Source organism: Mus caroli, unplaced genomic scaffold, assembly GCF_978045245.1.
Source record: "Mus caroli unplaced genomic scaffold, Mus_caroli_1 scaffold_9, whole genome shotgun sequence".
Lineage (NCBI taxonomy): Eukaryota > Metazoa > Chordata > Mammalia > Rodentia > Muridae > Mus > Mus caroli.
Window position 1 is genome coordinate 87642672 of NW_028227264.1, and position 25060 is coordinate 87667731.

Below are 25060 nucleotides of genomic sequence, written 5' to 3' on the forward strand. Positions count from 1 at the left end.
TTTCTCTTTCTGTTTCTCTCTCTGTCTCTCTCCCTCACTCCACCACTCCCTCCCACCCACCCACCCCCTTTTCTTTTTCAGAGCTTTTCGGATTTTACAGCTAAAACAGCAACTGTGAAACCTGCTCCTCAGCAGCTTTTCCCAGCCCAATTTTACAATCGGAATCATGAACTACCAATCCCAGAATGCTGAGCGAGAGCGAGGGGGCGGGGCGGCCTCTCCGAAGCCACCGATTGAATGGTGAACACTCGCGCTTTCTTCCGGAAAGGCCCCGAAGGCAGGAACTTGGGAAAGGAGTCTGGGCTCTCTACCGGGCTGGGAGGAGCTTGTGCCTGAGCCCCAGGGTCCCCATCCGCTGAGGACATGGATGAGGATGGGCTTCCTCTCATGGGGTCAGGCATAGACCTGACCAAGGTTTGTAAAAGACCGACTTGAGCTTCCGACAAACAGGGAAGGAGGCTTGGCCAAGGGGCCCCGGTTCCCAGGGAGACGCCACCTCTCCAGGCCCAATCCGGGTCCCTGTTTTCCTATTCTGGGCTAGGGGGGAACCCTGCAGTCCACTTTGAAAGGGGTCCCTCCTGGGCTAAGAAAAGAATTGGTGTGCCACGCAACCTTTGCTCCCCACATCACGTGTCTCTACGCCCGAGGTTGACAGTCTGGAGATAGCACCACCTCTAACACTTCACCTCTTATTCGACTCTCTAGCTGCTCTGTGTGTGTGTGTGTGTGTGTGAGTGACATTCTCAAATTTTATGCAATCCCTGTCCCTTTGACTCACACAAGATTCAGAAAAACAAATCAGCGACTCTTCTTAGCCCTTCGTGAACCACATGTCCACATGTCCCAGGGCAAAGACCATCCATCCCCCTCTATGAAATCCAGATATCCAAAGGATCTCAGAGAGTTATGTTTCTCCTGTAAGAATCGTGTTTGCTTTTTTACATGACACAGGTGCCAGCTATTCAACAGAAAAGAACCGTGGCCTTTCTAAACCAGTTTGTGGTACACACTGTGCAGTTTCTCAACCGGTTTTCCGCAGTTTGTGAGGAGGTAGGTCCCGGGCTACTACTTCATGGAGCGGCCGAGAAGTCGCCTTCCGTCTTTCGTGGTGACAAATATAGTCAAATGAAGTCAAACAAGAATTACAGCCTTCGTGTGTTCGCTTTGCCATGAAATTCAAATGTCTTAAGGCCTTAGCAACTCTGATTCTGTCCCCATAAGTCCTGTGCACTGTCCCAACTGAATTAGTATTCTAGAAGCTTCCATGAGATAGCTCAGCCAAGTTTGTTGTAATTATAACAAAGGGAATCCAGAATTTCACAGTTGAATTTTTTTTTATTTGAAAGGTTTTGCTTCATCTTCCTATTCCAGAGATTACATTTTAAATGTATGTTCAAGTTTATATTGAATTGCTTTCCATCCTTTGTGCCAAAAAGGATTCATGGAGGCAGCCTAGAAATACATGTTTCAAAAGTTACTTTTCTGGAAATAACTGGATACCTCATGAAGTGAGAATTAAGTACATAGATAAGAATTAGGTACCAGGTCCAGGAACCTCTCCTGAGCTTGCAAAAAGTTTTGTTTTTTGTTTATTTTAGAGGAAAATGGGGAATATATATTGAAACTGAATTTAAGAAAGGAAATAACAAATTAGAAACCTATAGACAAGTCACAGCTGGATCGATTTAATAGTCTGTTTTCTTATATTGTCATACGTGAGGCTTATCTTTGAGAAAACGGTGATTGCTGAATGTGTGACTGTTCATCAGAATTGCCCAGAGACAGGAAGCTTCTGGTTTGAGTACAATTTGATCTGTTTATATGATGGGTTGTGATTAAGGCCTTGAACATGCTACGCACATGCACTCTGCCCCTGAGTGGCACCCCCAGCCCCGCCGTGGTTTTTCTTTCTTTATCAGATTTCCTTGAGCTTTTCCACGGAGGCAAATGAAAGTAAAACATTTACTGATGCAGTAAGGAGCCCAGTTCTGTGTGCCTTATGTTTGAACAGCCCCAAGACTGGTGCTTGCTCCCAGTCCCCACTTCTTCTCTTCTCTTTTTGGTCTATTAGAACATTTAAGATGTACTTATTTTATTATATGTGTGTGAGTGTTTTGATCGCACCTATGTCTGGTGCCCATGGAGGTCGGAAGAATGCTGAAGGCTACCTAGAACTGTACTTATGGACAGTTATGAGCCTCGCTGTGGGTGCAGGCAATCTGTCCTGGGTCCTTTGCCCAAGTGCTCTCAGCTGCCGAGCAGTCTGCCCTGTCGGTATTTCTCTCACACCGTTGCGTCTCTAAATAGGGTAAGGAACCCACTGAGTAAAGGGGTATTTTTACCTTTCCATTTTATATGAATTCTTTTACCCTTTTTATGCTAGGTTAGAGTATATAAAGACTGAGCTTCTAGCAGAAGAAAGCAGATATTCATTTTCTATGGTTATGCGGTTGCCCTTTTTGAGGTGAATAAAACTAGCAAATGAGTAGAAAAGCCATTTGCTGTAAGCTGCTCTGGGGTGAGGATAACCCCTTGTCTTTGTAGTCCCCTCAGTTTCCGCTGTCTGCTTATTGACGACCAGGATCAAAGATGGCGGGTGTCACCTCACTGAGCACTAATGCAGCAGAGCCTTCAGAGCCACTTTCCCCTCAGCTCTCACACTCCTGACGTTCCCCACAATTGGTCCGTTTCTCCTAGCGTTTCCCTGAACTCCAGAAAAAAGTGGTGTTGAATAAAAAGCTCAGATCATACAAAGTTAGCCTACTCCCTTTCACTCTTTTTTGTGTTTATTTTGACAAGTAAAAATTGCAAAGTCTTTCTGAGGTAAAACGTGCTGTTTTGGTTCTTGTGCCCACTATAGAATATCTAAGCTCATGCGGGCTGCCTCACTTACTTTGCGATGTGTGGAAAGAATGAAAATTGTGGTGTTTTTATTTGTTTGTTTTTTACTTGGTTTTTTGAGACAGGGTTTCTCTGTATAGCCCTGGCTGTCCTAGAACTAACTCACTTTGTAGACCAGGCTGGCCTCGAACTCAGAAATCTGCCTGCCTCTGCCTCCCAAGTGCTGGGATTAAAGGCACCTCTTTAATCTGTCTTAGTTAGGGTTTTACTGCTGTGAACAGATATCATGACCAAGGCAAGTCTTATAAAAAACAACATTTAATTGGGGCTGGCTTACAGGTTCAGAGGTTCAGTCCATTATCATCAAGGTGGGAGCATGGCAGTATCCAGGCAGGCATGGCGCAGTAGGAGCTGAGAGTTCTATGTCTTCATCCAATGGCTGCTAGTGGAAGAGGTGGCTAGTGAGCCACCACTGCCCTGCTGTGGTCTCTTCATTCTTGATTGAGAGTGTCCTTTGTTGTTAGCGGCAGTCACTATAGTGTACAGTGAACCCAGTGAACTTTCTCTCCTGAGATTCCATGCCTTTAAGCAATACCATTCCAGGCTCCTCACCTCTCCCATCCCAACGCTGATTTTTTACTCTGTTCTTTACTCTGTTTTTTGAGTTTGATTTTGGTTTTATTTTTTTAAAAAATAAACTAAAATTACATCCTTTTCCTTTTTCCCTGACCTCCCTCCAACTCCTCTCATATCCCCCCTACACACAGCACCTTGCTCTCTTTCAACTTGGCTAGAGCCAAGAGTGGTTTTATATGTACATTGTCCATTCCACTGCCCAAAGCTTTCCTTCTGTATTTTCTTTTTCTGGTGGTTTTATAGTTTCAGGCCTTACTTGCAACTGTTCTGTCCATATTGAGTTGATTTTTGTGCATGGTGTGTAGTAGACTCTGATTTGTATTCTTTGGCTTATGTATATCCCACACCACTTATTGGAAAAACTGTCCTTTTTTTTTTCAATTGTATGTTCTTGGCATGTCTGTGAAAATCAATGGATCATAAATGGTTGGCTTTATTTTGGGTACCCTCTTCTGTTCCACAGCCTGTTTTGATCAGTACCATACTGTTTTGGTCTGTATAGCTTTGCCGTCAGTCCTTAAAGTCCCACATTAGCAGAACTTACAGTCATAGGAACAGGAAGCACAACTTCTTCTAGTGGGTCACTAGGGGCTGTAGTGACTGGAACCATTCCCTTTTCTACCCCTGATTGCTGGACTCGTGAATCCTAGCTATGGAAGAAACTGTACTAAGTATTAGATGCTGATTCAAAGCATATACTACCTTCTAGAGAAGCCTGCCTCCATCTTCCAGTCAGCTACCACCTCACTGGTGCTGTCTCTGTCTTCAAGAGGCCATTCCACCTGTACTGGCTATTTTTGTGTCAACTTGACACAGCTGGAGTTATCACAGAGAAAGGAGCTTCAGTTGAGGAGATGCCTCCATGAGTTCCAACTGTAAGGCATTTTCTCAATTAGTGATCAAGGGGAAAGGCCCCTTGTGGGTGGGACCATCTCTGGGCTGGTAGTCTTGGGTTCTATAAGAGAGCAGGCTGAGCAAGCCAGGGGAGGCAAGCCAGTAAAGAACATCCCTCCATGGCCTCTGCATCAGCTCCTGCTCCCTGACCTGTTTGAGTTCCAGTCCTGACTTCCTTTGGTGATGAACAGCAGCATGGAAGAGTAAGCTGAATAAACCCTTTCCTCCCCATCTTGCTTCTTGGTCATGATGTTTGTGCAGGAATAGAAACCCTGACTAAGACAAATTGGTACCAGCAGAGTGGGGTATTCCTGTGACAACCTGACCATGTTTTGGGGAGGACTGTGGAAGGACTTTGGAACGTTGGGCTTGAAGATCCATTCGTTGTTAAGAGCTTTGTCAGATGTTGTGTAGGAGCTTGGAAGATAATGTTGAGAACAGTGCAGAAGATGGAGATCTGGTTTGTGAAATTTCAGAGGGAAAATTAAAGACTCTTTTCAGGGCCATTGCTGTTTTGATTGTGAAGATTTTGTAGTTCTGGTTAGCTGGGACTGAAGAATCAGCTGTGATTAACAAGATACCAGAACTACTGAAGCAAAACTTTGCATTACTGAGACTATTGATGCTGGTTAGCTGGAGCTAAGAAATTAGCGGTGATTAAGAAGAGACCAGCATCGTTGAGGTGACATCTTCTGGGAAGTGTTTTCTGAAAGCACAAAGAGGCTGTGTTCCAGAGATAGGCAAGGTTGTACTCCTTCTGCAGTGGGACTTGGTAATGTGTAAGGGTCACCCAGGTGGTACTGGTTTTGAAGGCATGAAGGGGTCATGCAGAGCAGCCCAGGCTCGGCACTGTGAGAGGCCATGGAAGGCCATTGGTGAAGGTGCAGCCTCAGTTGTAATTGAAGGCCCAGGACTGAAGGGGTCATGCAGCGTTTTGGAGATGCCAGTACCATGAGATGACCACCAAGAGCAGCAGCAGCAGTGGAGTACAGGCATCTGGAGCTCAGAGGACGACGTGTGTGCTACAAAGGGCATGGCTGGAGAAGTGACCCAAGCCCTTGGAGGAGCCCAGAAGATAGTGAGTTGGATCCCAGACGTTGGACGGTTGGAGAATGATTTTTGCTTTGATTGTGACTGTGCCCTGATATTTTCCCTCTTGAAGGAAGAAACTGTTTTAGTGGAGCCCACAGTTAAGAGACTTTTAATTGTAAAATAACTTTGGATTTTAAAAGAGATGGATATTTTAAAGAGATTGAAATTTTAAGAACATGTAAAGACTGTGGGACTTTTAAAGTTATTTAGATCTTGGGGATGAGTAAGAATGTAAGGGTTGAGGCTTACTAGTGATGTGTTTGTGTGTCAAGTTGACAAGGGGTCAATTGTACTGGCTATTTTTGTGTCAACTTGACACAGCTGGAGTTATCACAGAGAAAGGAGCTTCAGTTGAGGAAATGCCTCCATGAGTTCCAACTGTAAGGCATTTTCTCAATTAGTGATCAAGGGGAAAGGCCCCTTGTGGGTGGGACCATCTCTGGGCTGGTAGTCTTGGGTTCTATAAGAGAGCAGGCTGAGCAAGCCAGGGGAGGCAAGCCAGTAAAGAACATCCCTCCATGGCCTCTGCATCAGCTCCTGCTCCCTGACCTGTTTGAGTTCCAGTCCTGACTTCCTTTGGTGATGAACAGCAGCATGGAAGAGTAAGCTGAATAAACCCTTTCCTCCCCATCTTGCTTCTTGGTCATGATGTTTGTGCAGGAATAGAAACCCTGACTAAGACACCACCCTTCTCTCAGGCCAGCTGCTTCAGGATGATAGAGACCATGGTAAGACCAGTTCCATCAGCCTGGACCCATGGTTGCACATTTCTGGCTATGAAGTGAGTTCCTGGGTCAGAAGGATGCTGTGTGGAACACTGATGGTGGAGATGGCGTTTCTGAGTCCACTAGTGGCAGTTTGGCAGGGACATTACCTGCAGAAAAGGCAAATCCATGACCAGAAGTATCTGTTTCAGTAAGGACAAAGCAGTGAGCTTTCCAGGAAGAAAGAAGCCCAGTGAAGTAACCCTTCCATCAGGTGGCTGGCTGGTCACCCAGGGCAATGGTGCCTGCCAGGGCTTCGCTGTTGGTCTCCGACACTCAGCAGCCACTGGCACTCAGCAGCCGCTGTAACCAGGTCAGACTTGGTGAACGACAGTCTCTGTTAGTGAACCCTGTATAAGCTCCATCTCTGCGTGGTCATGTGATGCTTCTAGTTAGGCTTTTTGTTTAGATTTGCCGTTGATATTTGAGTCTGTATGGTGTGTGTGTGTGTGCGCGTGTGTGTGTGTGTGCATGTTCATTCCTATATGAAACAATTTCTACTTTTGTAAGAAATACTGAAATTTTGATAGAGATTATGTTACATCTATAAACCATTTTCAGGTTGTTTGTACATTTTAGCAATATTCTGCAAACCCATGAACACAGGATGTCTTTGCATTTATTTCCATCTGATTACTCTCATCGATGTTTTATAGCATTTGGTATACAGATCTCACACCCTTTGTTCTGCATTGAGCTTAGATCCAGTGAGATAGATGGATGTATTGAGAAGCTTAGGAGGTGGGCCTTGGATATGGATCTGCAAGGGAAGACTAAGAGTCTGGTCTCTAAGAAGCCATCCTACGTATCAAGTCAACAGACTGATTTGGAATTGTAGTTGGCCTTGAGCCTGAGTTTACAAAGTCAGGCTGTAGACCTGGCCAGTCCTGTACCCTCTGGGATGTATTGGAAACCTGAATCTGAGAGGGTAGGCCCAGTCCACTCTGTATAATCTGGTGGTTGCATCTGCAGGTATCTTCTGAGAGCCTTAGTTTGTGGGAGCTTTAGGGTCTGTTTAGGTTTTACCTGGATTCTGAGTCTATGTAGCTAGCTTGGTACTATGCCACCACGTACAGCACCTACATCCACAAGCTTGGTCTATAATATGGGATAATGGGTGCTGGGCTGATTCTATGGGCCACATGTTTAGAGGGCTGGAACTTGGAGTTGTGGAAACTAACCAGAGACTGCATATATTGGCCTGAATCGTAGGTCTGGGAAGGTTGTTCTGGGCTGAGTCCATCAGAGCCTGAAGCTCTGTAGTCAGACTGGATAGTGAGACTGGAGGGAATGGCCCCACTGTGTTCATGAATGTCATTCTGATGACTTAGAGTCAGAGACATAAACCTGGAGCTTAAGTTGTGTGGTCTGCCTGGCTCTGGGCTGAATTAGAATGTAAGGTAGACCTCAAACCTGCATTCCCAGAGGCTAGTTTAAAGGCTGAGTCTGGGCATCATGACCCTATTGTGGGTGGAAACGGAGTCTATGAGGAATAGCCTGACCCTTGGGCTGTCTTGAATCTTGGGTTAATCTGGAGGTTTAGACCAGTAGGGTTCACCTAGTGTCAAGTGGGCCAGGCATGAAGTCTGAAATTCTGAAATCTGAACAGATAATGAGTGGTACCAGCCATCTGGGGCCACTGGGGTTTGTCTAGTGCTAGATTTGCTTGGGGCGGTCCTTACGATGGGTTCTGAGGCAGAGAGTGGTTCTCACTTCTTGGGGTGTTTCTTCTTCTTGGGGTTTGGTGAGAGGTAAGCCCAGGAATATGAATTGTCTACATCATACACAAATTACATCACACCACATACACACACACACACACACACACACACACACCACTGCTCTTGTGGAAGTGTCTTTGTGTGTGGCTCTTTGATTAACTCAATGCCTTTGCTTATACATGGGTACTAGAAAGTCCTAGGTCACCATCTTCCTGCTATCCAGCCTTTTGGTTTTATGTTTAATAATAAACTATATGATTCATTAATTACAGTTGATATTTTGGCAGTTTTTTTATACTTTTGTCAATTGTAAGCTATATGCAGTGAGTGATACTAACTGAATTAGATGTGTTTAGCTGTCACAGCCCTTCCTTTAGGACAGGTCCAGGCATCTCTCTTTGGCGTGTCCACAAACTAAGATATGGGGGTTTGACCTGGTTTGTTCTCTGTTCATTCCACACTATTTGAGTCCCTGGGGTTTGTCTCTAGCTGTGTGATACACTTTAACTGGCTGAAAGAAGCACAGAACCCAAAGAACCAAACTGAGATTCTAGCCCTTATCGAAGTGAAGAAACTAAAAACCGTCTCTCTATATTATAGTTCTGTGGCTCTGTATCTACTAAATGTAGTATCTTTGTGGATATGATAACTTTTGAAGATATTATAAATGTATCTCTAAGTTGCTTTCTGGAATCATTTTTTAATCTGTTAAGAGCCCCTGGGAAGCCTCTTCTCCTTGTTTGGCAAGCTTTAACAGAAACCAAAATGATCACTTTCCTTAAAAGAAAAAAAAAAAAAAAGCATCAGCTATTGCTTTTTTAATTAGGAGTGAGCTGCAGGGAGAGAGACCCACCCACCCACCAACACCCTGATCTGATCTAAATCTGGCATAAATGTAACAGTTTCAGCCTCAACTGGGATTAAAATGGAAACAAACTGAGCTCCTTCATTATCTGTTATTTTGTTTCTTAGAATTCTCCGATAAAGAGAAGAGTTTAGGACTCTTTTGTAAAGAACTCAACTTTCTTACAACTCCTGCATACTAGGCTACTTTGGAAATAATTCTTTCCCTGCTGGGACCAGAGGCCAGAGAAAGGAAAGAAGTTGAATCAGACCCAAGTTACAAAGTTTTTAGGGTCATCTCCTCTTCCTTCACAAATCCTCAGTAAACATTTTTGTTCTGTCCTAGTCAGCACAACTGTATGATGGCCCACTGTAGCTGGTCTTTGCTACTTTGTAGGTTCTTCTTTCTCCAATCCTTTCTCCCCCATCCTACCCCCCACCCCAGTTCACTCCCTATCACTAGATAGGAGAGAAAGAAGGATAGAGGGGAAAGAGATAGAGACCCTTGAATCTAATTGCTTACTAACAAACCATAACCAATCCTAAACAAGCACCAACCACCTCCCCCTGCCTCTCTGGGCTCTAGCATTTACATACCCTCTGAATTCCAAACATCACACAATCACAGAAACTGTCCACAGCTGGCAAAGCCATGCCTCTGCTGGAGCAGCAGCAAAGTATAGTCAGCTGCTGGGGACAGTCTGAAGCAGCCCCGTATCCCCACACCTGGGGTTAAAATGGAAACAGTCTTATTTCTGTGTTTTAAAAAAAAAAACCCAAAGTTCCAGAATTGTCAGTACAGTTCAGCACTCGTTGGGCAGGGCCATCTCGAGTTCTTACTGCAGTAAACTCTGCAAACTCTGTTTAACTGTGACTTACAGAGTCAGCAACCCATGTAAACAAGACGTGCATGTTTTATCTTGACTCAGATTTGATACACACAGTACTGGATTTCAAATAATTTCTAATCTTTTTCTTCTAAAAAGTCTGTAAATACAGGCAAAGGTGTTGAGAATTCTCATCTAACAAATTTATAGTGTTTATCTCTTATAGCCAAGCTTTAGGCCCACAGTGAACTTGACTTTCAAACAGATGTCTTTCTTAAACCCGGTTTTGTTTTTTTGCCACATCTTTATAGTGGGAAGGCATAAGAGTTATATGCAGATTAATAAAGACATTGATCCATTCCCTTGCTGGCTTCTAGGACACCAAACACAGCAGAGTACACTGAGAGGTACCTTAGAATGCTCGTAGAGATGTGGCTAGACATGCTCAGGATTTTATAATCACAAGTTTATGGCATCCTATTATTCTCAGTGGTATTAATTAGCCTTCTCTGGGGCTGGGTTGAGAATTTCAAATGCACAGTGTTTCAGGATTTTCTATTCTGTATTATTTGTGAGAATCACTTAGCACACAGCACTCGCATGAGTTTTTAAATCAATGGGTAGACTTTCTGGAGGGGTTTCTAGAACCTCAATATAGCAGAAAACTGCTAGGGTTTCTTTCTTTCCTCCTTTCTTTCTTTCTTTCTTGAAATTACATGTACATTGGTTTACCTATCTTTAACATAGATGGTAGTAGCCATAGTAAGGAAAAGGGAACTATTCAAAATACTCAGCTATGATAATTGTATTTATACAATTATGAATAATTGTATTTATAAAGGCATGTAGATAAAAGGTTATATACTAACTTGTATTGATGTTGCAGTCAGTCTTTCATGTCTTGCAAGGCTCAATCACCTCCCCATCTGAGGCTTTGAGAGTAGCAGAGGAGAATAATAAAGTGAGCTCCAAGTGAAGGGGCGTTGATACCAGGACAGTCCAACAGGACGCAGAAAGGGAAATTACTGCTCTGAAGTGATTGACAGTCTAGTCAGGAGGTAGATTTCCAACCAAGCAACCATCTTCTCCCCACCCCACCCCACCCCTGCTTAATTTCTAAGCTCTCTGTGTTTCCATTTTCAGCCTACCCTATGTAAATCCCAGCTCAGTACTCAGTGACAAGTTAGTTTTATATTCTAATCATGAGAGTAATTAATACTGATTAGAAAAATAATTCCAGGTGAAGGGCATCCGCCTTACCAAGTGTTCCAAGATCAGAAACTCTTGATTTCCCATCTGTATGGCCCGAGGCTTGCTGAGAGGGTAGTCAATTGTTTCCTAACTCTGGAACAATAGTCTGCAGCCCCCAGATTTACCATAGTGTCCTAGCAAACTTCTATCAGCTCTGAATTTGAAGAGTTTTGGTCCAGGTCATCTCACTTTTTTCTTTTTCTCCTTAAAATTAGCAAAATAATCCCTACTTCATAGAGCTGGTGTGAGGGCTTCAATGATAGGTTGCAGGTACTGTATTTTATACATAAGTGCTCAGACATTGATAATATTAAATGTTTGAAAGTGTATATTTATATGGGCATATATTAAAGCCTAAAACTTCAATTTGGGGCACTGAAGGGGTAGCTCAGGTGATAAAATGCTTACCCCGAAAGCAGGCGTTCCGTAACTTGATTTCTCAGAGCCCAAATAAAGCAGGTAGGTGACTTCTAATCTGTGTCAGAGGACAGAGACAGGAGGATTTCCCAGAGCTGCTCTCCAGCCAGCCTAATTGAAGAATTAGAACTGATTTGCCCTGTCTCAAAACCTAGAGTAGAGATGAATTAAGGAAGATGCCAGTGCTGACCTTTGGCCTCCACATATACACACATATGTGTGCACTCTCACACACACAAACAAGTATGTGCACATACATGGATAAAGTATTAAATTTTGAACACACTTTTTTATATTAATTTTTCTCAAACAAATATGCTCATTTTTAACAAATGGAAGTTATCATTTTGTGAATTAATTTGTTGTAAGATTTCTTCTCTAGCAAATTATAAGACTTATTAAATTTGCCAAAATTGAATTACCATGACTTTCAGGAATGTGCCTGTAATTTGGATAGCATGACATGTTTTATAACTTGAATTGTGTTTACATATCCGCTTATTGTGAACAAATTTCAAGGTTAAACTTAACATTGATGCCATTAAAACTAAGTTTTATCCAAGGGATTGAGTGAGGCCTGTAATCTGAGCACCAGGAAGACTGAGCAAAGAGCACTAAGAATCTAAGGCTAGCCTGAGCTGTACTGAAAGTGCTAAGAATCTGAGGCTAGCCTGAGCTGTACTGAAAGTGCTAAGAATCTGAGGCTAGCCTGGGCTGTACTGAAAGTGCTAAGAATCTGAGGCTAGCCTGGGCTGTACTGAAAGTGCTAAGAATCTGAGGCTAGCCTGGGCTGTACTGAAAGTGCTAAGAATCTGAGGCTAGCCTGGGCTGTACTGAAAGTGCTAAGAATCTGAGGCTAGCCTGGGCTGTACTGAAAGTGCTGAGAATCTGAGGCTAGCCTGGGCTGTACTGAAAGTGCTAAGAATCTGAGGCTAGCCTGGGCTGTACTGAAAGTGCTAAGAATCTGAGGCTAGCCTGGGCTGTACTGAAAGTGCTGAGAATATGAGGCTAGCCTGGGCTGTACTGAAAGTGCTAAGAATCTGAGGCTAGCCTGGGCTGTACTTAAATTGTTAAGAATCTGAGGCTAGCCTGGGCTGTACTGAAAGTGCTAAGAATCTGAGGCTAGCCTGGGCTGTACTGAAAGTGCTAAGAATCTGAGGCTAGCCTGGGCTGTACTGAAAGTGCTAAGAATTTGAGTTTAGCCTGGACTGACTGATGGTTTGAAGGCAACCTGAACTTCCAGTGTGACCCTTTCTCAAAAACTGAGACCAAACCCACACCTTAGCTTGTGAGTATTTATTTCCAGATTGCATCTTTGAAGATACTAGGTGATCATGTTAAAAATTAGTGCTCTGGGGCTGGAGAGATAGCCCAGTGGTCCCAGGGTTGGTTTCTAACACTCACACAGGATGATTCACAACTGTCCTTAACTCCAGCTCTAGGAGATATGACGACTTCTCCTGGCTCCCATTGGTACCTGCATTCATTTGCACATACAGATACACATAATTTAAAATAAACCTTAACAAAAAAATAAATAAAATAAAAATAGGTGTTCTGTATTTGTGCCCCTTGCATCAGGTATAAGAAAGGTATGAGCTAGTGTGCTAACATGGAGCATATAAATTAAATAATCCTGAAGTTCTGTCTCACCATTTTCCAATCTTGCTGATCTAAGTAATCAGAGCAACTGCTGTCTATACCCAAGAGCAGTTTCTTCTGGTGCCATGTCCTCTCGTGTTGCTGCTTCACCATCTACTAGGGCTTCCTTGTCATTCCAAGTGTAAAGATGGGTATTACACATCTTCATTCCAGCTTGCAAAGATGAAAGAGACAAAATACAATAATAGGTAAAATAAAAAGAACACAACTTTAATTTCATTTCAGATGGCAGATTCAGGTAGAGTAAAATAGCCTGCCCTCCCTGCTGTTTGTGTGGCTCTGGTAGGAAGCTTCCCTGAGCCCAAGCTTGAGACCTGCATGGGCAGCATTAACAGACCCTGTCTCAAACAAAAGTATCCTGCGAAGAAGCTCTAAGCACTGACCAGTGGTCAGCATTTTACTCCTCAGTGTAACCAAAAGGACCTTAGAGCATCAGAGTTCTGCTTTTAGTAAGGAGTTTTGTATTATCTCAGGTAGCAGACAGAATGCTGCCGCTGAGCCATAAGTAAACTGGTTGGCCCTCTTGGAGTGTGCAGCTAAATAGGATCCTGCGTACAACCAAGGTATCCCGTAAGTGTGTTTATAGATTGTATAGATTTCTCTTTGTGAAAGTATGTATGTGTGTTGGTGAATGATCATGTCATATATGTGCACCTACTTGGGGTCCACAGGTTGGCAGCAGATGTTTTCCCCATTACCCTCTGCTGTGCTCTCTGACTTGGCTGTTATCCAGCTTTCTATGTGTCCCACTGTGCCTGCCTGGCTCTTCTGTGGGTGCTGAGGGATGCACTCTGCCATCCTCAGCCTTGAGTGACAAGTGCTTCCCCACCTCCAGCCCCCGAACCTTCTCCGTAGGACCAGACGGATAACATAATTGTAGAAAGTAATCAGGGCACCATGTATCTTGATGTGGTGTGTGTTAGGTTTTGATAGTAGATGTTGCATTTTGCCTCTGTAGAACTCTTATTCTCTTTAAATTCTTTCTAAGATGAATTGTTCACCTTCCCATTTCATGCCCTCATTCCCCTTTTCAGACTTGGGAAGTTTGAATTTGGACTAAACTATACTTGCTTATTTGCCTACAGGCACATCCTATGTAAGCCTATCTCTGACTAATTCTTATTCTTTCTCTTGCTTTTCATGGAAAAAAATGATTCATTTGCGAATAATTATTAAGCTGCTGTTACAGATGGGCAGTGGTGGTGCACGCCTTTAATCCCAGCACTTTGGAGGCAGAGACAGGCGGATTTCAGAGTTCAAGGCTAGCCTGGTCTACAGAGTAAGTTCCAGGACAGCGAGGGCTATACAGAGAAACCTTGTCTCAAAAAACCAAACAAACAAAAGCTGCTGTTACATTTCAGGTCCTGTTCTAAGTAGGCCTGGGTTGAGTTTGTATTTTGTTTTATTGGTTTATTGCTCTGATAATGAATTTAATAAAGCTGAGAGTTTAATATTTCTCTTAGTGAATATATAAAAACTGTATGACATATTCCAGTATGATAGTTATTCCACTCTTAGGAAGACATGGTACATGAGAAATGCTTAAGCTACTTAGATTCTAGTTTACAGATCTGCCCTTCATTGCTCTCTCTTACCATCTTAACCAAACACTTTTATTCTTCTGTCTCTAACCCTTCTAGAAACTGGCAGACCTTTCTCTCCGGATTCAGCAAATTGAAACAACTCTCAATATTTTAGATGCAAAGGTTTGTATTTCTAAATAGAGGATAAATGGTCACCATCTTTCTCAGTCATACTTAAAATGTATTTGGGGGTGTTTTATCTGTTGAGTGATACAGTGTTGCACATAAAAACAAATTGCAAGGCAATGAATGGTGTTCATTATAGACATTAACTTAGTCATTTCAAATGAACTCGTGGTTTCAGATTTCTTTGATTATGCCACTTAAAAGTACAATATAAACAACATGGTTACGAATTAATCTGTTATGTGGGACACATAATTTAATGGAAACTCAAAATTATTTTTAATGGCTATAATGTAGTAATAGTAGCACAATAATGTAATAAGTGAACTAAAACGTAAATATTTCCAGAGCAAGACTTACTGACACTATCTGATATTTTCATTTGTATATATTTTGAAAGTTATGAAAGTATTGATAGAGTATCAGTTTGAAATTACAAATTACAGAAAAGCTGGTTAAGTCTGAGGTGATAATCCCAGTACTCAGGAGGCTGAGGCAAGAGAATAATGCGTTTGACACCAGCCTGATCCATACAGAGGGAGACTGTCTCTTAAAAAACAAATAAATAAAAATTTTTTTTAAATGAAAGAAACAAAACAACAAACAAAGTCCCATGTTACCAGGGAAAAAATCATTTTTATTTAAAACCTAGAGATTTTGATAATAACTGACACATTCAATTTTAGCTTGGTTTAATTTGTAATGCTATGCATGTTCTTCCTGTTTATGAGGTAGAGAATTTATTTTTGTAACTTTTATTCTCCCCTCCCTGATACCCCATAAAAGTGTACTGTGGCCATGTTTTCAAAAGGTAGTTTAACTTTTTTAATTGATTAAAATATTTACTATTTGAGTGGAAAATTTTATGTTCACATTAGCATAAGGAAATGAAGGTGGGTATGTATACTTTCTCTGCCCTCTGTGGACTTCAGCGAGTGTATCTGTTGCCTTAGAACATTTCTTTGGCATGGAAATCTTGAAGCTGGCCTTGAACGTGCTGGGGACATTATGTCAGTCACAACTATACCCACTGGTGACTTTGGGGCCACTGCCACTTTGCTAAGCACTGTCCTCAGTCAGCACTTCGCAATGACTTTTGCTGCCTGAGATCCTATCACCGGGGAGTTCTTCTACTCTTTCTTGTGACTGAATCTTATTTAACAGTTAGGAATTTTAAAGTGCTGCCATCCAAGGACACAGGTTACATTTCTGTGTGGGCAGTTAGCCTTAGTATTTCCCTGGCTGTAGTACAATGTCTACAGTCAGCCAAACAGCTGGTGAAGACGAGTCATATAGCACCCGACAAAAGCAGGACGAGTTTTTATAAGTCTAATAACCCAAGTGCTTATCTTTTTTGTTTTGAAATGTTTACCATTCGAGTCTGAAATGTTGGCAATATGTCTATTTGTTGTGTATGAAGAGAGCATATTTAGGTAATATTCAATGATAAATGTTTAAAGAGAGAAAAACAAGCTGTGTCATATGTTAAAATGTAAAGGCGTATCTCATATAATTAAAACTCAAAATTGGTAGAGGACTAGGGAGAAGACTCAGCTGGTGAAATACCAGCTACGCAGGCTTGAGGGCCCAAGTTCAGATGGGCGAGAGGAGGATCCAGCTCCTGCAGCTGAGCGAGGAGCTGCAAGGTCTCTGAGAGACCCAGCACACACACACACACACACACACACACACACACACACAGCACACACACACACACACACACAGCACATGCAAGAAAAACGTAGAGTACTTTTCACTAGCAAGGCATCTTTAATAAAAATGTTTAAAATAGTTTTATAAGGAAAATGTTTCCATCCCCTTACAGATAACAAAAGTAGGACATAAGGAAGGTGGGCCAGGGAGCCCACAAGCATATTAGAACTTCAGTACACTTTGGCAGTCAAATTCCAAAGCCCATGTTCAATCCTCTGTGGGCTGTGGGCTGAATGATAATTTGTAAGGAAAGAAAGGTTATCAACTAAATTAAACTTTTGAAAAAAAAAAAAAACTTTCAAAGAACAGTGTTTTTCACTTTTAATTTATGACATGGAGATTGAAGGTAGAGTTCTGAACCTGTCTACACGGTTGTATAGGTTTAAAGGAGCTAAGTAAGAATCCACAGTTCAAAAGTTTTATTTGTGCTCCAAGACTGATCTTCATATGCTCACACTAATTCATGTTTCTCAGCTGTCATCTATCCCAGGCCTAGAGGACGTCACAGTTGAAGTGTCTCCTTTAAATGTCACTGCTGTCACAAACGGATCACATTCTGAAACCACTTCGGAGCAACTGCAGGTAAGCGCCCGAGTTACAAGAAATGCAGGGCATCTGGGTTGAACAGGACAGCCAACGCTAAATATGTGCGAAATTCTTGGTAGTCAAATCATAAAACCTTAAGCTTTAAATATCAATCCAAAATTAACAAGACCCAACGGCTATATATTTCAATTTTCTGAAAAAGATATAGTTTTGACATTGACTTGTTTGAATCTGCATTCTACATCATGATAAGAGTCACTGTATTGTCAGCTTTTATGCTATAATATTCTTTTATGTTTCTATACATTAAAGTTTTTTACTATTTATCTTAAAATCTCCATTATATATACATCTCAATAAGGTACTGAAATATGAAACAATCACCAAACTGGTGAGCCACTAAAATAATATCAGCAAAGTAGTCACCTGTATGGGTACATTTTACGTTTGCACGTAGAAGTGCTCTGACACAGTCTGTAGGTCATCTGTGCTCATCCTCAGAAGAGCCCTGCGGCCCCTCGTAGCTGCTCTTCTATGCCTGATTCCACATCTCGGGATTCACCTAGACAAGCATGGAGAGTATTCAGAAAAAATAATTTGCATCTCTAATGAACATTCTTTTTTGTTTGTTTTTGTTTTTGTTTTGTTTTTCGAGACAGGGTTTCTCTGTATAGCCTGGGCTGTCTTGGAACTCACTTTGTAGACCAGGCTGGCCTCGAACTCAGAAATCCGCCTGCCTCTGCCTCCCGAGTGCTGGGATTAAAGGCATGCGCCACCATGCCTGGCTTCTAATGAACATTCTTGTCAGTATTCCTTAAGCAGTCAACTGTTTACATCGTAATAGGTACCATAAGTAATCTAGAGAAAGTTAAGTTCAGGCCAAGGCCACTTTCTACAGGAGACTAGCAGATTTCAGTATCTGTGGGGTCCAAAGCCAGTCTCCTGCAGATCTCAAAATGCCTAGTACTATTAATCACTCCTGAATTTCTTAATTTGCTTTGCAGACTCAGAATCACCTTTCGTATGTCTGATAATTTTTGAGTTGTAAATTAGTTTGTTTAGAATATCTGGAAGTTCTTATAGCCTTCCTGGATTTATACAATTGTGATAGTTATTATATTGATCAGCTTAATAAAAGGACTCTTAAGGTGTGTTAATATTTAGATTGACCCCTCTTTTTTCCTTCACTGACATTAACTAGTGAACTTTTATATAAAATATTTTGAAGCCAGGTGGTAGTGTACATCATTAATGCTACCACTCAGGAAGCAGAGGCAGGCAGGTCTCTATGAGTTCAAGGCCAGCCTGGGCTACAGAGTGAGTTCTAAGACAGCCAGTGCTATGAAAAGAAATCCAGTCTCAAAAAGCCAGTGTGTATGTTTGTGTGTGTGTGTGTTTATATATGTGTGTATGTACACATATATATGTGTGTGTGTGTATGTATATATATGTATATATATATGTATATATATGTGTGTGTGTTGTGTGTGTATGTATATGTGTGTGTACACACACATATATGTACATTATATACATATATATATATTTTTTGAAAGGAGCTAAATATTGCTTTATGAAGATTTCCATGGTTATGATAGTCAAATCAGCTATGCACTTTTGATATATATGCGTACATATACAGCTCTGGCACATGGGAGGTGAAGGCAGGAGTTCAAGGTCATCCCTAGCTAAATAGAGAATTGGAGGCCAATCTATATGAAACCCCTGTCTCAACAAACCACCCTTTCATTACTCTTTCTAAACTATGAGTCAAAATCCTAAGGTCTGCATACTGATTTCATACAACTTTAATCTAAGATCTTTGTTGTACAGAAACTAGAATATCTAGTTGTACAGATTGAGATCAATTGGAGAATAAAATGAAGGACAGTTGAGAGAAGGGATTATGATGCTTAATGGACCATTCACATAGTAAAGGCATGCCAGTATGTAATTAAACCCTGCGAAGGCATGGTTGTTGGTTGGTGGGCACAACATAACTACTGGAAGTTGAAGACTGTTGAAGACTGGATAGAGTTTCATTTTCTCTGCTGAGCTTGGGTGAGCCATGCATAAAGACTTTTAGAAATGCACTTGGATATTTTTTCTTTTCATGGGTAATGATGTTTCAGACTTCTATTTGCAGATGAATATTTATACTCATATATTTCATTCACTTTTGTAACATTTAACAATATCACCTCAGGCTGGTGAGATGGCTCAGTGGGTAAGAGCACCCGACTGCTCTTCCGAAGGTCCGGAGTTCAAATCCCAGCAACCACATGGTGGCTCACAACCATCCATAACGAGATCTGACTCCCTCAGCCAGGCGTGGTGGCGCACGCCTTTAATCCCAGCACTGGGGAGGCAGAGGCAGGCGGATTTCTGAGTTCAAGGCCAGCCTGGTCTACAAAGTGAGTGCCAGGACAGCCAGGGCTACACAGAGAAACCCTGTCTCGAAAAACCAAAAAACAAACAAACAAACAAAAAAAAAAACCCAAAAAACAATATCACCTCGTGTAAGAAACCAAAAGAATTTGTGTATGTTTTATTGCTTCAGAATTCCTTCTTTAAAAAAAAAGACTTGGCTAACATATAAATTATGTTAGAAAAATTCAATATACAAACATAAATTAGGTTGATAGTCTAAAGACTTAAGGGTTTTTTTGGTTTGTTTTTTTTTTTTTTTGAAACAGGGTTTCTCTCTGTGTAGCTCTGGCTGTCCTGGAACTTGCTCTGTAGACCAGACTGGCCTTGAACTGAGAGATCGGCCAGCATCTGCCCCCTACCCCCTAGTGCTGCGGTTAAAATAGTGTGTCACCATGCTCAGATGACCCTGAAGAATTTTAAAATATTAATCTGTCTACATTTTAGCATAGATACATTGACATAAAACTAATGGCGTCTGTGGAAGAAATTCCTTGTAACAATTGTGCCGATGCCGAGTGAGGGTCACAGAAGCAAGCTTATTCTAATGTTCAGATTGGTAGATTGTGGTATTGTGTGCTGTGTGAATCTGTGCCTCACACCTAAGCTAGGTCAGGGGGTCCCTGTGCTCGAGTGACTACACAGAGCTATGTAGTGTCAGGAGGACCAGTATTAAAAATCTCCATCCCTCCGTATTGGCCACTGACACCAGCATTGAGTATTTTGGCCACTCTGTTGACTTATTAGTAAACACTCTGCAACACAGAATGTACATGATCAGACAATCTGGTTTTCTCCAAGAAATCTCTGAGCACTGCCTTCTAAAAACTTAGAATCTCCATAGCCATTTAGAAGATGATGGTTAAATAAATGAGGGACATTAGGGTGGATGGCAGATACCTAGAAAAGTAATTCGCTGTCCATCAATTGTGCAGTTGACAAATTGTTTTGCTACTTTCCTGGTGTATCCACTTATCATGTTTCATAGAAATACATTTGCATCTCAGGAACAATCTGTTATTGATAGTAGTATAGATATTTGGGGATGAATACTCTATAATTAAATGATTGGTATTTAAATATAAAAGTATAATTTTTGAGTATTTATTGCCTCATAATTTTAAAAATAAACATTGATTTTACGTAGTATAATGGATCCTTTCTGTGAACTGTCTAAAGATTTACATAAAAACTCTCTACAGCAGAATAGCACGCAAGACTCTGGAGTACAGGAGAGTGAAGCACCATCAGAAAATGTCCTGACTGTAGCCAAGGATCCACGGTATGCCAGATACCTCAAGATGGTTCAAGTGGTAAGCGAATTCTGTCTGTCTTCTCTGTCTGCCCTAGGGATTTCACTGTATCTTTTCTAGTCTAAGAAAACTGCTAACCAGAAAGACCAAGTTTTCAAGTCTCTTGCATCTTTCCTACTTCATAATGCATTCCTTAAAAGAAACCAGAAGTCCAGCCTTTCCCATTAAAATCAATTACACTTGTAGTTGATGTGGGTTTACAAAGTTCAGTGTAGATCTGAGCCATTATTGTTATTATTGTATTTGAAATCTTGGCTGTATCAAAAAAAATGAAAAAGAGCTGAGGGTTTGGTAAACTGAGTTTGCTTTCCATATGCCAGTGTAAATATGGTTTTAAAGTATATTTTATTTTGCTGTTCATCTATCAGTAATTTGGTTTCTAAAAAAAAGAACACAGCACACTTGGCTACATAAGAAAATAATTTTAATATATACCTTTAGGGTTTATGTTTTTCTAAGAAATTATGCATGGCATAATGTAGAAAATGTTTGCGGTTGTCTGTAGCAGAAGTAAATTTACTCCCATGCTTATAGAAAGCCCTACTGCACGTAATTGGAAAGAGCTAACTGGATTATTATTTTTCTGCTAATCAAAAATATTAGGGATCCATCCCATAATCAGCTTCCAAACGCTGACACCATTGCATACACTAGCAAGCGTTTGCTGAAAGGACCCTGATATAGCTGTCTCTTGTGAGACTAAACCGGGGCCTAGCAAACACAGAAGTGGATGCTCACAGTCAGCTATTGGATGGATCACAGAGCCCCCCATGGAGGAGCTAGAGAAAGTATCCAAGGAGCTAAAGAGATCTGCAACCCTGTAGGTGCAACAACATTATGAACTAATCAGTACCCTGGAGCTCTTGACTCTAGCTGCTTATGTATCAAAAGATGGCCTAGTCGGCCATCACTAGAAAGAGAGACCCATTGGACATGCAAACTTTATATGCCCCAGTACAGGGGAACGCCAGGGCCAAAAAGTGGAAATGGGTGGGTAGGGGAGTGGGGGGGAGGGTATGGGGGACTTTTGGGATAGCATTGGAAATGTAATTGAGGAAAATACGTAATAAAAAATATATTAATGGGAAGAGGAAAATTAATGCTTTTATAGCATTTTGTTATCAGGCAACAAAGTGCTGAAGTCTAAAAAGTAAATTTGTTTCCTAGTCAGTGGCATTGTGACTTGAAGGCCAGTACTGCTGGCCTACAGCAGAGAGCTCTGACTGGGGGGTTGGGGTCTGCACAGGCAGTGGTGAAGGGAAGCCGTGTTTTCTTCTTGGTGTGGCTTTGGATGGTGCGCTGACGGTCGGTGCCTTGGCCCCTAGGCTTGGGGAGTAAGGTGGACTTGGGGGTAAGAATGTGTAAATTTTTAATAAGAGCAAGGACAAGCTTGAGTATGAGTAATGATGGATCCAAGTTCAAAGCCAAAACCCAGAAAAGACTACACCTGAGAGAGAAATTCTTAAAACTGTACAGCTCTCAAGATAAGAAAGAAAAGCCTTCAGAAATGACACATGAAAGCTTTTTATGTTGGTTTTGTTCTGACCTAATCAGTATAAGAAATGAGAAAGTGGACTGGAATTTTCTGAAACCTCTCACAAAAACACCATATTTAGTGCTGGATAGCAATGCTCTGTATCGGTGGCACCGCCATCCACAGTTGCAGTTAACCAGTCAGCTGTGGTCCAGCAATATGAGAAGGAGAATCGCATAAAGAAACAGTTCACACAGCTTAAGTCGTTTGCTGTTCTGAGGCTTTCCCCTGGAGAGTGTCTTCCCCTGCCCATTGTCTCCGCACTGCGGTAGTCATCACAGTTATAGGACTGGGACTATAGTACCCGGGAGTAGGGTCAGTCCCTGGCATCTACCTGGAGAGTCTCATAGCTCCTGCAGAAGAGGTGCGGCCCTGCCCCTGCCCACTTATGGCACAGATGTTTACTAAACACTTCCGAGCTCACATTAGCTACCCAACTAAGATTCCCAAAGCTTATTTCAGTTCTGATTTTTGTCACTAAATACATAAAGTAAGGCCTTCAAGGGCAGATCCTCTCTAAGTCTCCTGCTTGCTACTTTCTGGTACCAGTCCTCATTCACTGCCCCAGCTCACCCGGCCCGGTGATGTCCTTGGGCAGGTGTGTGGTCAGCCTCGTGTTTGCAGGTCTCTGTGATGTGACAAGTGGGCAGTCATTCAGCGACTTGGGGTTCTTCACATCAGCTACTCCCTGTCTGAAACACTTTTCCCCAAGTGGCTTCCTCACCATTTCCTTCAGCTCTTCATTCAAAATAGTCCTTCTAAGTGACGCCTTCCTTAGTCAGCCTTGTTTAGGGACAGTGTCCTCTGGCCTTGTCAGAATAAGGAATCTATGAGGTACAGATTCATGACTCCACCCCACAGAATCGGAATCTCTCCATGTGGAAGTCAGAGCCAGACTATATGTGTTCTCAAAATGGTCTCTAACTTTAAAACATCTTATAATTTTTTATTTAAAAATGAATGTTTTGTTAAGAAAGCATAACTTGCTAGAATTACTTAACTCTAGGCCGTATTTTTTGTTTCTGGGCCTGAACATCAGCAGTGGTCAGTTTGTCTGTCTCAGACTTTTTCTGTTGAAACCAGGTTTCCTTGTTTTAGGCTCTGGCCTCCCACTAGCCTTCTGTCCAGGTGTTCCTGTGTTATAAGTGCTCCAGCCTTGTGGGGCTGCTGCTCACTCGTGGTGTCCCCCACTGGGACGCGTGCACTTGGCCTTTATCGGTTACCCTGGCTCATCAACCATCCTTTCGTGTCTCTGCTTTTAATTTTCCAGCATTGTGGTTCTTACAGCCTCTTAGTCATTGAAGTTGGAGGTTGGTTTCTAACTGTTTGGGGGTGGTTTTCAAGAAGAAAGGGAGAAACAATATCTTTGCCTTGCCATCCCCAAACTGGAAGTTCATCCAAGTTAAATTGAATTTTATTGTTTTTAGTTCATTGTGCCAACCTGTATTCCAGACTCTTATTACCCAGCTTTTATTTCCTACTGCTCCTTGTTCTGCATTCCATTCTTCATTCAAACCAAACCACAAATCCTTGCTCACTGCAGCACAGTGCTTTTCCAGCTCTGAGCCTAGGCTCTGCTTCTCCCCATTGCTTCACGTTCCGAGTCTCCTCATCCCACATCCTGGCTTCCATGAGGCCGGAACAGCAGTACCTCCCTCCCTGTGCTAGTCGGCCATGTTTTCTGTATGCACTATGGAAATTGTTATTTCATACTCTTTTCTATGACTGTATATAATACTGTCATTAATTACTTAAAAACAGTTCTATTGCGCTCTCTCGCTCTGTCTGTCTGTCTGTCTGTCTGTCTCTCTCTCTCTCTCTCTCTATCATTTTTCCTAATCATACAGCCTGCCATCTCAGCAGATAACAAAATGAAAGTTCTTCACATGCCTATGAGGTGGATCCTCTGTAAGTTACCTGCCCTATTAGCATCCTAGTACATACATAGTTTATAGGTATATTATTATTTATACATATTATTATTATTATATCACCAGTCAAAGGCGAAACTGTCTGAGGAAAAACAGCCATAGGTAATCTTTATATTCACTTTAGCACCAGTGCTAGTTAACTCTTTTGTCAAAGTGATACAAGCTGGGGTCATCTAGGAAAAGGACTCTCAACTGAGAAAATGCAGTCATCGGATTGGCTTATGGCAAGTCTGTCAGACATTTCCTTGATTAATGGTAGAAGTGGCAGGGCCGAGCCCAGCCCACTGGTGGGACCACCCCTGGGCAAGTAGTCCCAGGTTCTATAAGAGAGCAGGTTGAGCAGCCTGTGGTAAGCAAGTTGATAAGCAGCCATCACACACAAACACACCCCTGCTCCCCCCCCCCCCCCCCCCCGATGGCTTCTGCTTCAGTTCTTGCCTCCAGGTTCCTGCCTTCAGTTTCTGCTTTGACTTCCATAAGGGATAGACTGTGAGCTGAGAGTTGTAAGCTGAAATAAACCCTTTCCTCCCCAAGCTGCTTTGGGTCATGGTCTTTATCATAGTGATTACAGCCGCAACTATGACAGCACTTTAATGGCGCTCAGTCTAAAGAGACAGTGCTGAGCCTTTTTAACCACAGCATGTTGCTGCCTGTCTGTTCTCTGCTCTAGCTATAGTCATATAGGAATGAATAATTAGCTCCTGTTTCTTCAAGTTGTTGGTTTTAAATGCTTTATAGGACCAAGGCAGGAGGTGCCTCCTAATGTTGACACTAATTTTTCAAATCCAGTTATTAATCTATAAATAAGCACTTGTTGTGTGTCTTGCATACATTGTGAGTAGCTGTCAGAATTAGAATGGGAGGATGATGACATCACCAACTGCTTTAGAAAATGCGACTGTGACAACTGTTCGTTTAGTTTGTCAGTGACAGGAGAAG

The 25060-nt window shown here is 42.0% G+C and overlaps 1 protein-coding gene across 5 annotated transcripts in view; it reads left to right on the forward strand.

Annotated features, from left to right (window-relative positions):
* The first annotated feature begins 232 nt into the window (after positions 1-232).
* Positions 233-25060, forward strand: part of Washc3 (WASH complex subunit 3) — a 48107-nt gene continuing 23279 nt past the window's right edge. The window contains exons 1-5 of one of the 5 annotated variants that reach the window (XM_085843079.1): positions 233-414; positions 952-1050; positions 14589-14654; positions 16845-16952; positions 20549-20656. In XM_085843079.1, coding sequence (XP_085699205.1) covers positions 364-414; positions 952-1050; positions 14589-14654; positions 16845-16952; positions 20549-20656 — 432 coding nt within the window. In that variant the 5' untranslated portion in view covers positions 233-363. Of the gene's footprint in view, positions 415-951; positions 1051-14588; positions 14655-16844; positions 16953-20545; positions 20657-25060 lie in introns of all 5 variants that reach the window. The other 4 variants (XM_021174421.2, XM_021174422.3, XM_085843078.1 and 1 more) reach the window with 4 other exon arrangements.